The sequence below is a fragment of the Mustela erminea genome, chromosome 17 (genome assembly GCF_009829155.1).
Source record: "Mustela erminea isolate mMusErm1 chromosome 17, mMusErm1.Pri, whole genome shotgun sequence".
NCBI lineage: Eukaryota > Metazoa > Chordata > Mammalia > Carnivora > Mustelidae > Mustela > Mustela erminea.
Window position 1 is genome coordinate 1,451,017 of NC_045630.1, and position 15,424 is coordinate 1,466,440.

Below are 15,424 nucleotides of genomic sequence, written 5' to 3' on the forward strand. Positions count from 1 at the left end.
GCCTTAGTAATTTTAATTAATCTAAAAGTGTATCAAGTATCTTTTCTTACCACAATAGCATGCAATTAGAAATCAATAACAGGAAGAAAACTGGAAATTTACAAATACATGGAAATTAGACATATTACTGGAAAACCAGTGGGTCAAAGAAGAAATAAAAAGTGAAATAAAAAAAGATCTTACATGAATATGGAAACACACATACCAAAACTTATGGGTTACAGCAAAAGCAGATTTAAGAGGGCGTTCATAGCAATAAGCACCTATGCCAAAAAACAAGAAAGATCTCCAATAAACAACCTAACTTTATACCTCAAGAAATCAGAAAAAAAAATAAAAATAAAAAAACTAAGCCCAAACTTAGCAGAAGAAAGAAAATTAACAAAGATCAGAGAAGAAAGAAATGAAATAGAAACCACAAAAGCAATAAAAAAAGATCAATGAAACCAAAACCTGCTTTTTTGAACTGATAAAAAAAATAACAAACCTTTAGCTAGATTACTAAGAGAAATGACTTAAATAAACAAAACCAGACATGAAAGAGGAGATACTACAACTGATACCAAAGAAATATAAAGAATCAAATAAACTATTATAATTATATGCCAATTAACTAGACAACCTAGAAGAAATTGATTAATTCCCAGAAATACTAAAACTTCTAAGACTGAATCATAACAAAATAGTAAATCTGAAGATACCAATAATGACATTGAACGAGAAATCAAAAATCTCCCAACAAAGAAAAGCCCAGGGCCAGATAATTCTCCTGGTAAAATCTACCAAATATTTAAAGAAGAATTAACACCAACCCTTCTCAAACTCTTCCAAAAAACTGAAAAGGAAGGAGTACTCCCAAACTCATTATATGAAGATGGCATTACCTAATCTCAAAGCCAAATAATGACACTACAAGCAAAGAAAACTACAGGCCAATAACCCCGATAAATATGGAGGCAAACATTTTCAACAAAGTATTAGCAAGATGAATCCAACACCACATTCAATCATGCCATGATCAAGTGGGCTCTATACCTGAGACGCCAGGATGAACCAATACACACCCATCAATAAGATAGCAACCACATTAACAGAATAGCATCCCAACAGATGAAGAAAAAATAGTTGACCAAATACAACTTCCTTTCAGGACTAAAAACTCTCAAGAAAATTTGGTAGTAAATCAGAAACATAGTAAATGCCATATCTGGCAAGGCCACAGCAAGCATTGTATCAATGGTGAAAGGCTTCAAGTTTTTTCTCTTATATAAGGAATAAAACAAGGATGCTCAGTCTCACCGCTCCTCTATCACAGTAATTGACATTCTAGCCAAAGCAATGAGGTAAGAAATAGAAAAAGGCAGCCAAATTAGAAAGGAAGTAAAACTGTTTTTGTTTGTGGATATGATTTTACAATAGAAAACCCTAAAGACTTCACTAAAAAGTGTTAAAACAGTAAGTTCAGCAATGTTGAAGGAAACAAAAATCAACATACAGAAATCAACTGTATTTCTATACAGTAACAACATATGAAAATAAACCTCTTTCACAATAGCATCAAAACAATAAAATACTTAGGAATAAATTTAACCAAGGTGGGAAAAGACCTACATACTGAGAACTCTTAGACTCTGACGAAAGAAACAGAAGATGACACAAATGGAAAGATATCCCATGTTCATGAATTGAAAGAATGAATATTGTTAAAATGTCCATACTACCCAAAGCCATCTATACATTAAATATCACTTCTATTAAAATTTCAAGGATACGTTTCATAGACATAGGGAAAAAATCCTAAAATTTGTATAGAATCAAAACAGGTTCCAAATGGCCAACACAATTTGGAGAAAGAAAAACAAAGTTGGGAATCACTTACTGCAAACTCTACTATAAAGCTATAGTAATCAAAACAGTATGGTACTGGCCTAGAAACGACACCATAGAACAATGATAAGAATTCAGAGCACAGAAATAAGCCCTCACATCAACTAATCAACTATTATTTGATGAACTAATATTTGACAGAGAAGCCAAGAATACTCAGTAAGAAAAGGATCATCTCTTCAGTAAATACTGTTAAGCAAACAGGAAAATCACATGCCGAAAAATGAAAATGGACTCCTATCTTAAATATTATTTTATAAAAATCATTTTACAGGGGCTCCTGGGTGGCTCAGTGGGTTAAGCTTCAGCCTTTGGCTCGGGTCATGATCCTGGGGTCCTGGGATCGAGTACCACATCAGGCTCCCTTCTCAGTGGGGAGCCTGCTTCCCCCTCTGTCTCTGCCTGCCTCTCTGCCTACTTGTGATCTCTCGCTCTGTGAAATAAATAAATAAATTTTTTTTTTAAAAAAGGGCATTTTACACCATAAAATGACATACAGTCAATCTACCAAAATCGTATCACTGAAGATTGTCTAATGACATGAGAAAAAGCTCAGTATTATTTAGGGTATCATGACCTAACAAAGCAGTATACTCACTTTGATTCAAATTTTACTTATGAAATTGGTAACTCTTGGTGATAAGAGTATGGACCACATTTGCTTTATTTAAACTTCATCTCACTTCTAATTTTTCTTTTTTTTTTCACTTCTAATTTTTCTATAATAGCCATGTACTACTTTTATAACCACAATAAAAATGTATTATTTAAGAAACACAAATTCAGAAGAATAGAGCAAAGTGGAGGAGGAAAGGGACAAAGAATAGGTAGAGAGTTTTGAGAGAGAAGAAAAACACATTTCCTTGGGACCAGGATGAGGAGATGAGCATGAGTTCAGAAATAAACGGTATGAAGGCAGAAATTTAAGAGTTCATAATTATTAGCCATATTTTTCTCTATGAAAGAGAAGATAATGCTATCTTTTTATGGAGAGGATGAAATGTAAAAGGGCTGAGGAAAATAGCGGAGGTTTAAAATCACTATTATGAGAATTAGCAGAAAGGGAAGAAGAATGGGGAACGATTTCTAGGGGGCGGTGACTGGTCCAGCTTAGTTTAAAGATCATTTTTATCAACATGAATCTATACAACAGCATAACATTCATCTGTTAGAACCTTTCAGTGTGTGTGTGTGTGTGTGTGTGTGTGTGTGTATATAAAAGCATGGGGTAGACACATAGTTGAATTTGGGGGTTTGGGAGTGCAGACCAAGGACAAGAGAGTAAAGATGCTGAGAATGATATCAAAAAGGCAAAGATATGAACAATGGCGTCTAGGCTGACCAAACAAAGGACTCAGAAAGTGGCATTACAGTGTCAGAAAATGGAAGGGTCCAAAGCCTAGAGGTTTCAGTCAAGTCAAAGCTGCTCTGTGAAGATGGTGGAGAGAACCAGGGGAGCAGAAAGCTATGGGAGACGTTACTGTATTAGGGATTAAGATTACAGAGGTGTGTCTGCGCCGGCTGTCAACACAGAGAGGACCGGCCGTGGAAGAAAACTGGGAAGCTGACGGACTCGAGATCAATGACAGAAATGTCCGTTCAGTCCTGAGGCCAAGCGCTGGGTGAGTCTTTCACATGGATGTTATCGTGGCCAAGTTGATAATAAGCGCTGGGATGAAGAGAAAGACTATAATCAAGGGTTTGCAGCCTTCAGGGAATAAAGGAACGTAACCAGGAAGTCAGGAGATGACAGAAGCAAACAGACATCAGCTCCCAAGCACTTCTCTTCCAAGTTTACCACAACTCCCTCCCTGCACATTCATGAAAAAGAAACATCCATTTCAAAATATTATGATACTTTAATCCTAAAATCAGCAAAGGCTACTCAGTAACGGATGGAATACTATTCTGACAATGAAATGAATGGGAAACCATTAAAATTTTCAGTGGGTTAAAGCCTCTGCCTCCGGCTCAGGTCATGATCTCAGGGTCCTGGGACCGAGCCCAGGCTCTCTGCTCAGCGTGGAGCCTGCTTCTCCCTCTCTCTCTGCCTGCCTCTCTGCCTACTTGTGATCTCTCTCTCTGTCAAATAAAATCTTTTTTTTTTTTAAGAATTTTTATTTATTGGGACGCCTGGGTGGCTCAGTTGTTAAGCAGCTGCCTTCGGCTCAGGTCATGATCCCAGCGTCCTGGGATCGAGTCCCGCATCGGGCTCCTTGCTCAGCGGGGAGCCTGCTTCTCCCTCTGCCTCTGCCTGCCATTCTCTCTGCCTGTGCTTGCTCTCTCCCCCCCCTCTCTGATAAATAAATAAAATCTTTAAAAAAAAAAAAAGAATTTTTATTTATTTATTTGACAGAGATCACAAGTAGGCAGAAAGTCAGGCAGAGAGAGGAAGGGAAGCAGGCCCCCCGCCGAGGAGAGAACCCGACACGGGCCCGATCCCAGGACCCCGAGATCATGACCCGAGCCGAAGGCAGCGGCCCAACCCACTGAGCCACCCAGGCGCCCCTCAAATAAAATCTTTTTTAAAAAAAATTTCGAGAGCCACGTTTTGTGTATGAAAATATTTAACTCTTACTTCAACCTGGCCATGGTGTAAAGGTTATCAGAGTATACCAGCACGTGGGGACAGGTAATCACCAAAAATTCAGATTCCCTTAAATAAGATCCTTCACATAAAATATTTTACAAACATACTTTTCAATTTACCCCAACTCCCTTCTCCTCTCTAACAACCCTTGTCCTCCATGATATTTGTTATGTTCCACAAATAAGTGAAACCATATGATAATTGACTCTCTCTGCTTGACAAATTGGAAGGGGAGGTGAACCATGAGAGACTATGGACTCTGTAAAACAATCTGAGAGGTCTGAAGTGGCGGTGGGGGGGAGGTTGGGGTACCAGGTGGTGGGTATTATAGAGGGCACGGATTGCATGGAGCACTGGGTGTGGTGAAAAAATAATGAATACTGTTTTTCTGAAAATAAATTAATTTAAAACAAGACAAATCAAAACAAAAAACATACTTTTCATAAAATAAGGCATAATGATGTGAGGTTATTTGGTTTGTCGTACCCCCCCAGTCTAAGAACAAATATATTCTGCACAATTTTTCCAAATAAGTTACCACTTCTTTGATGATTTTCAGTTTCCCAATGATTGGCTCAGCAGGAAAACTACCAAACTACTCAACAGTGCAATTCTTGAGCAGGTGCTATCAGAACCTCTTCCAGAGGCAAATCAGGTTTCCTGTCTAAAGAGATTTCTGCAGGAGATGGTGTGGCGAGGGAGTGCTTCTCTTATTGTAAAGAAACCTGTTGTAATGTTTTTTTCCCTTTTATGCAGTAGACTCCAATATTTTTCAAACACCCCTGTCAGTCAAATATGTAAATACATCAAAACATGTATATATTTTAACAGGTTGTATAAATGCACTCTTACTAGTTTATACATTAAATTTTTAAAAAACTTAATTTTTCTTATTTTTTATATAGTAAATAAATAAAAGCAGAAAGTTTAACATACCCTTCCCCACCAGTGACCTGTACTGTGAACCAACCCATCCTGCAAACCACTTCTAGAGAGACTGGAATAAATTTTGTTCATACACAATGTGTGCTTCCTTCCAGCTATAAAAGACCGAACCTGCCAATAGTGTGGACATCAATGATGAAAGTGACGTCAATCCACAACATACATAGTTACCAAGCAGTCTAATGGTCACTGGAAGACTGAAGCTTCCTTTGAATCAACTTAAGAAATAGTTTCACATCTTATAAAGGAATAAAGAAAAAAAGAACTCACTTTGATAGATGAAGTATTTTAAAATAATGACTTAATATCAGATTTTAGGCATGAAATATAATGAAATATAAAATGTATTATATTTTAATACATTTAATTTAATACATTTAATTTAATTTAACTTAATACATTTAATTTATTTAATAAATAATATTTATATTATAAAATTATAAAAATAAATTTAAAAACATGAAAATATAAGCCAGTCTATTCATTAACTTATCAAAAATTAATTGTATGGCCATGGCATACCTTGCATTTTTCCCACACACTAACTATATTTATATGTTTTGTAACCCACAGTCTCTCTTCAGATATGGAAATGACCACAGAGTGATGAAATGAATTTCTAAATTATTTTAATACAACACAGGAATAGACTAGACACTGGCGATTTAGAGTAGACTGCCATACAAAATAGCAAACATCAAGATCTGTTTATTCATGTAACCAAAGAGTATCCCTTTCTAATTTCTTACAACTAATAATCAATAAATACTCAACAATCACCATTTTCTCTTAAGGTCCTCTACATCAGATCACATTTTAATAATCACTCTTTCACAACCACATTTAATTCTTATTTCTACTCTTCCTTCTCCCTGGAAAGATAGAAAGTAGGTCCTGCCAACTCTTTTTCTAATGGTGTCATCAGCCCTACAGATAAAGGGCTGGTATTCAAGATCGATAAAGAAATTCTCACACTTGACACCCAAAAAACAAATAATCCAGTCAAGAAATGGGCAGAAGACACAAGCAGACATTTCCCCAAAGAAGGCATACAAATGGCTAAGAGACACATGAAAAAAATGTTCAGTATCATTAGCCATCAGGGAAATTCAAATCAAAACCACATTGAGATGCACCTTGTATCAGTTAGAATGGCAAAAATTTACAAGGCAGGAAACAACAAATACTGGTGATGTGTGGAGAAAGGGGAACCCTCTTACACTATTGGTGGGAATGCAAGCTGGTACAGCCACTCTGGAAAACACTAGAGATTCCTCAAAAAGTTAAAAATAGAGCTACCCTATGATGCAGCAATTGCACTAGTGATTATTTACCTCAAAGATACAGATATAGTGAAAAGAAGGGCCACATGCACCCCCATGTTCATAGCAGTGAAGTCCACAATAGCCAAACTGTGGAAGGAGACAAGATGCTCTTCAACAGAAGAATGGATAATGAAGATGGTCCACACATACAATGGAATATTCTCAGCCATCAGAAAGGATGAATACCCAACATTTGCACCAACATGGATGGAACTGGAGGAGATTACACTGAGTGAAATAAGTCAAACAGAGAAAGTCAATTATCATATGACTTCACTTATTTGTGGAACTATGTAAGGAAAGGCATGGAAGACACGAGGAGACGGAGCGAAAAATGAATGGGGGGGATCGGAGTGGGAGACGGACCATGAGAGACTATGAACTCTGGGACAAACAATCTAAGGGTTTCAGAGGGGAGGGGTGTGGGGGGATGGGTTAGCCCAGTGATGGGTATGAAGGAAGGCACAGATTGCATTAGAGCACTGGGTGTTACATGCAAACAATGGCTCATGGAACACTATATCAAACACTAATGATGTACTGTATGGTGACTAACATAACAAAGTAATAATTAAAAATAACAATGGTGTCACCAGGTCTGCCCATAACTGCTTCTAGAGCCCCTACCTTTAACTCTTCCAATTTAGTTCGCTCTTGTTTCATCAAGAGAATGACTCCATATGCTCACGATCAAGCTAAATATGCGGAACTGCTATTTCCCACCACCTGGAATCCCGCTCACACAGAACCCACAGTTTTAGCCTGGCCTTTAAGGCCATCCACCCCACACTCATCTCTACCAGCATCTGCTACCTTATTTCCTCTGTCTAAAAAAACTGATTTCCTTGTGCTTTCAGGTATGCACTTCCTACTGAGCGAAGCAAATATCCTTGCTGTACAGCACAGCAAGTCTGTACATGCCTTCACTGCAGCCTCCACATGCTTCAGAGGCCTCCCCATTCTCTTCCTGCCCTCACTCGTCTTTAAAAGCCCTACGCACAACTCTCTTCCTCTGAGTAAGTTTTCCCAATTTTCTCCAGGTCACATCATTTGCTCCTTTTACTAAACAGTCCTTCAACATTTACATTTTACTTGAACTAATAATATTTTAGTCCTTATCGTAAGTTTCCCTGCAAGTGTTCTAAAAGATCGTTACGTGCGCATGCTCTTCCGTCTCTGAGAACAGGTGTGCCGCTCTCCCCCGCACAGCTTACTCCGGCAGCAAGCACTCACACGAGCTGATTTCTTAAGAGGTGTTGTTACTTACTACACCATCTATGCGAACTCCACAAACGCTGCTGGACTAAGTAAACTGGACACTCATATCCAACAAACTATTTACAAGAGATAGTAAAATAAAGAAAAGAGAATGAATTTAAATTATAGTTAGGGACAGCTAGGTGGCTCAACACATTAAGCATCAGACTCTTGGTTTCAGCTCAGGTCATGATCTCAGGGTCATGAGATCGAGCCCCGGGTCAGCTCCACACTCAGCGTGCAGTATGCTTGTCCCTCTCTCTCCCCTTCTGCCCCTCCCCTGGCTCATAGGCTCTCTCTCCAATCAATCAATCAAATCTTTTTTTAAATTACAGTGTTTGAAATCAGTAATGCTTCCCCTACTACTACTCAGCGTTTAACATCTACAGGGAGATTGCTCACACATGCTCCAATGCTACTTTTGTTTTTCAGGTCCATCCCCTTCCTCTTCACCCTTTTCCACCTGATGTCTATATGAAGAAAACCCGAAGCAAAATGGAAAGCGTACTGGAGAATATCAGGTTTCACGTGAGTGCCAGGGCTCGCATTTACGGTATGAGGCCATCGTGTCAATATTCTGTACACTGAGAGCTTTACTTAGAGTCCCCCAATGTCCAAGGATAATTAGTATCTTCAATAATTTCTACCAGAGGGCTTGATAAATTTATTTATCTAGACAATATAGCAAGAAGAAATAAGAAAAGAAAATGCCACAATAAAGCTTTCGGCCCATCCTATGTTACTAGGCTAACAAAAAATTTACTTTTTCTTGGAATATTATATAAGAAATTTTTCAAAATGCTATTCTGAATAAAAATTCATCTGATTTAGCCATTTTTATATCAGTTCTTTTAAAGAACAAACTAAAACTATCAAACCTGTTAAGGGAGAGGGTGGTGGGGTTATGGACATTGGGGAGGGTATGTGCGACGGTGAGTGCTGTGAAGTGTGCAAACCTGGCGATTCACAGACCTGTACCCCTGGGGCTAAAAAATACATTATATGTTTATAAAAAAATTAAAAAATTAAAAAACGAAAACAAACAAAAAAACCTGTTAAGATACTTAGCTAGTGAATAAGCTAGTGAATACTTAGCTTGATTAGTATTTTAAACACCAACTTACAGGATCAGCAGGTCCACAGAATTCTCGAAATGTCTTTGCAGGATTACTCTGTTGAATCTCCATTGCGACGCAAGGGCCGGAACACACTTCTGTCACCATCTCCTATGATGTACAATATCAAAGAACACGTAAACATTGGTAAAAATTAATATTCTTTTGCTCATCCTCTTTTAATTCCATCACGATGCCCCAAATCTTAAAATCTTAGTTATCTTTGAATCCTCCTGGCCCCACATGCCAAGTAGCTCCCCAATCCTGTCCATTTCTCCTGCAAAAATGTGTTTTAGAAACGTTCCCTCGTCCAGCTCCTACCACTGCATCACGTTAATGCATGGCTTTAGCACTTGACACTTTCACTCATGAAATGAGCATCTAATACATGTTCCTTTTAAAGGCCTCTCCTCTTACACAAAGTCCTATCAAATGAACATTTCTAAAGATATAAATTTTGAAATGTTTCTTCCAAAGACACTTTTAAAATCATAATCATTTTCAGAAATGAAGAAAACAGGGACGAGATTCTCTCACACTGAACGCCTAGAAATGAGACAGTACGTACGAAACAGCAGGACTCAAACAGCAGCACAGCATTGTGATTCCTGATGGAAGAGAACCAAACGAAGGAAGCCATACGACTGCCCCATCTTACCTCCTGGAGGAATTTTCCAGACAACGGGACCCAGACAGGAAACACAACAGAGCCCAACACCCTACCCTCACTGAGCAGAAGAAACAAAGACAGGAGATCGGGGAGACCCTGTCGCTCTAGCTACATTCTCAGGTGCGAGACAGATTACGAGAGGACGTGAGAGAACCCAGGGAAAGTAAGCTACAGCGATCTACAGAGAAGTTCCCCTGAGTCTCTGGCTAGGAGTCTGTATATGTGCGGAAGAAACTACTCAAAGCCAAGAAGAGCGCTGCCAGAAGCCGTGACGTGAAACCGTTCACAGAGAGAGCACGAGGCTGAGAGGACTCTGCACTTCCACTAGTGGGAGCGGGAAGCCCTGATGCGATACGTGCCTGATGCACACAGCACACCAGTGGAGCCTCCAGAAGAGCACCGCACCGTAAGACTTGGCCTTATGTACCGAGTGCTCTGTTCCCCTCCTGCAAAGCCTCAAAGCAAGCCTTCGAAAGATCAAACTGATCCTAATAACTTCAGTGAGGGCCAAAACGATGGCAAAAACTCTTCAAAGCAACATGACATACATACCACATAACATCATAAATTTCACATTATCCAGAATCCAATAAAAATTACTAGGCATGCAAAGAAATAAGAATATATGAACCATCACTAGAAGAAAACTCAATAAATTGATACAGATGTAGCAATGGCAGAAGTGATGTTGGCTACACAGAATGTTAAAACAGGCTATATATGCAAGTTAAAGGAAGAAAACAGACACAGTGCAGAGAAAATCAATGATACTAAAAAGACTCAAAGATAAATAAATAAATAAAATCTTTTTAAAAATAAAAATAAATAATGGGGCATCATTATGGAACTTCTACTACATCCGAATTAAATACACTGGATGGGATGAGCAAAACAAAATACTGCAGAAAGACAATAATATTGAAGACATGAAATACCAATTACTCAAAAGCAAGCACAGAGAGAAAGAAGATTAAATAAAAGTGTCCCATGGTAACTGTTTTTCCAACGACAAGCTGTCTAATATGTACGTAATTGGGAGTCCCAGAAAAAGAAAAAAGGGGTGAGGAACAGATAAGGATTCCAAGAATTTGATAAAATGCATAAGCCAACAGATCCAACAGAGTCCAAGGAGAATAGATGCAGAGTACAGTGAGCCAATAATTAATCTCACTAAAACCAAAAAACCCTAATAACAAAAATCCCTTAAAATAACCCTTCACAAAAAAGAAATCATCAAACAGTAGAAGAAAGATGTAAATTACAACAACAAAAATTTGTCAATCTGTACTTCTATACCCAGGTAGAAAGGTTTTTGTCTGCTTGTTTTTTGAGAGAGCGAGGGAAAAGGGCCGTGAGGGGAAGAGAGAAAGGGTGAGGGAGAGAAACTTAAGCAGGCTCCACGCCCAGCGCAGAGCCTGATGCAGGGCTCAACGTTACAACCCTGGGATCACGACCGGAGCTGGAACAAGAGTTGGACACTTAACCAACTGAGCAGCCCTGGCTCCCTGGAAGATATTTTCCACAAATGAAGGAAAAATAACTTTTTCAGACAGACAAAATGTGAGAGAATTAACTACCAGCAGCAAAATGTTGAAACAATGGTAAACATGTAGGTAAATATAAAATACATTTTTTTAGTTGGTGTGAAAGATAATTATTTAAAGCAAAAATATTAAAAATGCATTAGAGGGTTTATCATATAAATAGAAACGAAAACATGTGACAACCATGGCACATACGGAGGAGGACATGGAAGAAGCAAACTCTTTGAAGGTTCCTAGCTATAGGCGAAGTGGTATGATGAAAAACACGAAGAAAAGTGGCTCTCACAGTGTCTGGGACACTCAACAAATGTTCTTTTCTTCTGTACATGGAGAAAGTACGTCAGGAAGAAGTGAAAATAAACACCGAGACCCTGAGGCAGAAGTGCAGTTGTGTGTATGAAGATCAGCACGGGAGGGGTCTCAGGAGCCGAAGCGAGACCATAGGAAAGCAGTGAGAGAGGGGCTCAGACCCCTCAGGGACGTGCGAGCCACTCCAATGACTTTGGAGAGTTTATGATACACAATGACCAAGCAAAATAAAGTTAATTTTTTACAGAACAGTATTTAAATATTCATTGGAACTCAGTCATCACACTTAACAGAAATGCCAGAAGTTAAAAGAGGAAGGAAAGAGCGTCACGGTTAATACAGCACACAGAACCCTACTCATTAGAATTCCTAAAGCGATCCCCCTGAAGTCACTTTGCTATTTTGCAAAGGTCATATGTAATTGATTTCTTATGGATAATTATGTTGAGTCTGATTTCCTATCTCAGAACACTCAAGTACTGCTCACACATAAATGTCAAGAGCCCAGTTCTCAGTAGGGGCAGAAGGCAGCAGGAACCTGCCATCCAAAAAGAGAGGGTGAATTCTGCCTGCCTTTCTTTCTTTTGCCTCTCTGCTTGTCTCTCAGGGTTAATCAAAAATACCATTAAAAATACAGACATAGGGGCACCTGGGTGGCTCAGTGGGTTAAAGCCTCTGCCTTCAGCTCAGGTCATGGTCCCAGGGTCCTGGGATCGAGCCCCGCTTCGGGCTCTCTGATCAGCGGGGAGTATGCTTCCTCCTCTCTCTCTGCCTGCCTCTCCGCCTACATGTGATCTCAGTCTGTCGAATAAATAAATAAAAATCTTAAAAAAAAGAAAAACAAAAAACAAATATAATGGACAGAAAAAAACAGGTTGGCAAAAGGACTCCATCAAGGGTCACCTGGGTGGCTCAGTGGGTTAAGCTTCTGCCTTCACCTAAGATCATGATCTCAGGATCCTGGGCTCAAGCCCCACATCAGGCTCTCTGCTCAGCAGGGAGCCTGCTTCCCCTCCCCTCTCTCTGCCTGCCTTTCTGCCTACTTGTGATCTCTCTCTATCAAATAAATAAATTAATAAAAAAAGAAGTCAGAGTAAGAATCAAATCACACGTTTTTGTCCCTTTAGACTATGTTGCCTCTTCAGATGATTGAACAAGGTCTTCTTGAATTAGACCATATGCAGTGTTTAAATATTTACCTCTCCCTTGAGCTTAAACTCGAGTCCTGAGTATCAACTGTCCTGAGAAGTAAGAGGCCTTCTGGGAAATACAACGGTCACAACAACAAGTGAGACTCAGTACCTGCTACCTGACTTTTGGTGTCCCCAGTGAACCATTGACAGAGACTTCAACCGCAGGTACGTGCCATGTATACATACAGATCCTCACGCAACTTCCTCTAAACAAAACTGAATTATAAATGCAAAAAGCACTTTTAAAAGCACTAGAATAAGAATATTCACAAGACTATTAGTCACTTTAAGAAAATACTACTGGGATGAAACCATTCTTATTTCCCTCTGGAGAAAATTCTCAAAGAAACTTTCCTTAGTTTCAATGGAGTTTTACATCATATAAACACAGAACATCTCATAAAGGTACCTAGGTAATGTTCTGGTTCACGTACATAGTCCATTCTCCCATTAGCAGAATATGCTAAACCAATCATGATTTGGAATACTTGTTTTACACTGAATAAACCATTTCAAGCTGAATAAAAAATGATAAGCATTCCTAAATATGGCTGACAAGGCTAACACTGAAATAATGTAGCTTTTTTCTTCCCAAACAGCCCATATACTCCGTTATTAATATCACAAGATTTAAACAGTGGTTCCAGAGACTGTCTTACTGAGAGTATCATACAGAAGAAAGCACATCAGCACCATTCATTCTGGCACAGCCTGACGTTACAGTGTGATATTGCTACTGTCATTCAGATCCCTGATTTCTTAGGGAAAATGACACATCTAACCAGTGATGCTTTTGTTTTTACTCTAGAATCCCCCAAATCAAAAGAAAAAAAAACCCCTAAGATTAAATAAATATTACATAAAAATAAATTGCATGTATAGTACTTTAAAGCACAATATAGGAGACATTAAGTCAGAGATGAGGGTTTTTTTTAAAGTTATTTTCCAAAGGGAAATATGGCCTACCTCAGATGTGTGCACAACACTAGTGCCCTCAACTATCTGTTACCAAATTCAATACCACGTGATATGGCATGAAAATATAAGTGGATGATCAAAAGATATGTCTCCATGGTTTACCTTACGTGCGGTAGAGCTGTAACATAACCTGAACGGAGGACGGCAGCGGTTCTCAACCAAAATTTTTAAGGTAAAATTGAAAAAAAAAGAAGGAAAATATATAAAAGAGAGATTTAAGAAATGGAGAAAGTCTGTCACTGATTGAATTAAGAGATAACACATTTTAAAATTCTTCCAATTTAAGAAAAGGCATAACTCTAAAATGAAGCAGCTCACAAGATGAAGGTTCCGGAAGCTGTAACAGAAGGAAACCACCCCAGTTCCTCTAAATAGGCTGGAAATTGCGAGTATGCCGAACATGAAAAAGATGTCATAGTCTTGACTTTGTAGGGCTAAATAAGACAAAGGCTCAGGCCAGTTCTCAGACCAGTGCACTTGTCCTTTCTAAGGAAGGCTGAAAGGAAAAGTCATAGAGAAGTGGGAAGGAGAATCCAGTCTTATTGTCAAAACAATGAACTTTATGTGGGGGGAAAAAAAAAAAGAAGTCAAATCTGTCAAAAATGTAGATGAGGAGGCAGCCCACCAGCACAAAGGTATCTAAGATACTTTTACAAAGAGGGGGAAGGAAACTAATTTTGATCAAATATCTACCATGTTTTATTTTAAGGAACAATATTTGGCTTATTTGAATATAGTCATTTGCTTTCAAGAACATATTTCATTGCCTTCTGACCAATTCCTTCTAAATCCTATTTCTTCAGACTCAGTCACATTTTCAGATGATTCTACCTGCATTTATATCATTAAGGTAGACGTTAAATGCTGCTATGCTGTTATACTGTAATTATTCGCTTTTAAGTTTCTAAGGCATTTTGGAGAGTCTTCCACCCTGAGAATATGATAAACTCCATAGAGACTGTCCAAATGTGTCAACATCCCAGCAATTTTTTTTGCACTGTGGTATAATTTTTTTTTTTACAAATGAAACAATAAGATTTTCAAAAACTGATCTAGTGGCTCTCAGAGATAAGAGATAAGAATGCCTCAGTCACTAGGTATGACCAGACGGCAACTAGCGGACTTGTGACTACTTTCATGATTATAAATTATACTGAGATGTCCCAGATTTAAGATACAGAAACTGTCTTTGATACCAGTGCTTGACATTTACTTTGATACTTACGTTATACTCAGACACCACTCCTTTATAAACTTCATAAAACTCTTCGACATTAACTCGATCCATGCTGAACTGGATTAAAACAAAACAAAACTTATCAAGTCAACTGCCAAAGAACATAAATGAACCACACTCAGCATTTATGATCCCTTGAATATATTTTCTTTACTTTAAAATATAAACCTTGCACAAATTAAGTACTCAAAAAAGTGTTGTTAGGGACACCTGGGTGGCTCAGTGGGTTAAGTGTCTGCCTTTGGCTGGGGTCATGGTCCCAGGGTCATAGGATCGAGCCCTCCATCAGGCTCTCTGCTCAGCGGGGAGCCTGCTTCCCCCTCTCTCTCTGCCTGCCTCTCTGCTTACTTGTGATGTCTCTCTGTCAAATAAAT

At 38.6% G+C, this 15,424-nt stretch overlaps 1 protein-coding gene across 4 annotated transcripts in view; it reads right to left on the bottom strand.

Annotated features, from left to right (window-relative positions):
- The window catches only part of NME7 (NME/NM23 family member 7), a 265,751-nt gene that overhangs the window by 136,338 nt on the left and 113,989 nt on the right, over positions 1-15,424 (bottom strand). For all 4 annotated transcript variants that reach the window (XM_032318639.1, XM_032318637.1, XM_032318638.1 and 1 more), the window contains exons 9-10: positions 15,039-15,107; positions 9,129-9,230 (exon numbers count right to left, since the gene is read on the bottom strand). In XM_032318639.1, the coding sequence (XP_032174530.1) occupies positions 9,129-9,230; positions 15,039-15,107 (171 nt within the window). The remainder of the gene's footprint in view (positions 1-9,128; positions 9,231-15,038; positions 15,108-15,424) is intronic.